Genomic DNA, 1,447 nt, shown 5'->3' on the forward strand with positions numbered 1-1,447 from the left:
CACCCCCGCGCTGTGGGCGCTGTTCCGGTGCACGTGCAGCCCCGTGGCGAGCAGGATGCCGTCCTTCACGGCGATGGACCGGTGCGAGAAGGACGCGATGAGCAGCTCGTTCCAGCCTGGGGGGACGAGCGCTCCGTCAGCGTCTCCGGGGCCCGCCAGCCAACCCTTCCCAGCCCTTCAAAGGCAGCGTGAGCCACCTATCCCACACCATCCCCAGGGGAACCCAAGTTAGGGTTCCCAAAGTGGGCTACGTGGAACCCTAACTCCATGAATGTTCCCCTGAAAAGAGGTTCCCGAGCACCTACGTTTGGGAAATGGCTTTCTTCTGCAGTGCACATTGGTACAGTAAAGGCCCTGGCAAGTCCTCACAAACACGTGTGCCAGGGAAGTCTCTTTTTGCAAATGCAGGATGTTTGTGCCATGGAGCGCCTGGGAGAGCTCCCACCATCCTCTCTGGGGCGGCCACGGAATAGCTCAGGCCACGGAGTGCCTGGGAGAGCTCCCACATCCTCTCTGGGGCGGCCACGGAATAGCTCAGGCCACGGAGTGCCTGGGAGAGCTCCCACCATCCTCTCTGGGGCGGCCACGGAATAGCTCAGGCCACGGAGTGCCTGGGAGAGCTCCCACCATCCTCTCTGGGGCGGCCACGGAATAGCTCAGGCCACGGAGTGCCTGGGAGAGCTCCCACCATCCTCTCTGGGGCGGCCACGGAACAGCTCAGGCCACGGAGCACCTGGGAGAGCTCCCACATCCTCTCTGGGGCGGCCACGGAATAGCTCAGGCCACGGAGTGCCTGGGAGAGCTCCCACCATCCTCTCTGGGGCGGCCACGGAACAGCTCAGGCCACGGAGCACCTGGGAGAGCTCCCACATCCTCTCTGGGGCGGCCACGGAATAGCTCAGGCCACGGAGTGCCTGGGAGAGCTCCCACCATCCTCTCTGGGGCGGCCACGGAACAGCTCAGGCCACGGAGCACCTGGGAGAGCTCCCACATCCTCTCTGGGGCGGCCACGGAATAGCTCAGGCCACGGAGTGCCTGGGAGAGCTCCCACCATCCTCTCTGGGGCGGCCACGGAACAGCTCAGGCCACGGAGCACCTGGGAGAGCTCCCACATCCTCTCTGGGGCGGCCACGGAATAGCTCAGGCCACGGAGTGCCTGGGAGAGCTCCCACCATCCTCTCTGGGGCGGCCACGGAACAGCTCAGGCCACGGAGCACCTGGGAGAGCTCCCACATCCGGCCAGGCCAGCCACTCACCGGCCCGCAGCAGGATGACCTGGTCGTCCAGGGGCAGCTCGGAGAAGTGCGGGATCCGCTTGGCCCACTCCACCAGCGTGAAGAGCTGCTTGTCGGCCGCCTGGCAGATGTTGGTGACGGGGTCGTTGGGCTGGGTGAGGGCACCGCGGTGAGGGGCAGGCAGAGACCGCAGCCCAGACCAGGCCCGCTCC

General features: G+C 65.9%; 1 protein-coding gene across 1 annotated transcript in view; it reads right to left on the reverse strand.

The window, feature by feature from the left end:
- Positions 1 to 1,447, reverse strand: part of RXRA (retinoid X receptor, alpha) — a 15,880-nt gene that overhangs the window by 4,273 nt on the left and 10,160 nt on the right. Inside the window, exons 5-6 of the mRNA XM_014544216.1 lie at positions 1,257 to 1,443; positions 2 to 116 (exon numbers count right to left, since the gene is read on the reverse strand). Coding sequence (XP_014399702.1) covers positions 2 to 116; positions 1,257 to 1,443 — 302 coding nt within the window. The remainder of the gene's footprint in view (position 1; positions 117 to 1,256; positions 1,444 to 1,447) is intronic.

Source organism: Myotis brandtii, unplaced genomic scaffold (genome assembly GCF_000412655.1).
Source record: "Myotis brandtii unplaced genomic scaffold, ASM41265v1 scaffold357, whole genome shotgun sequence".
NCBI classification, from domain to species: domain Eukaryota; kingdom Metazoa; phylum Chordata; class Mammalia; order Chiroptera; family Vespertilionidae; genus Myotis; species Myotis brandtii.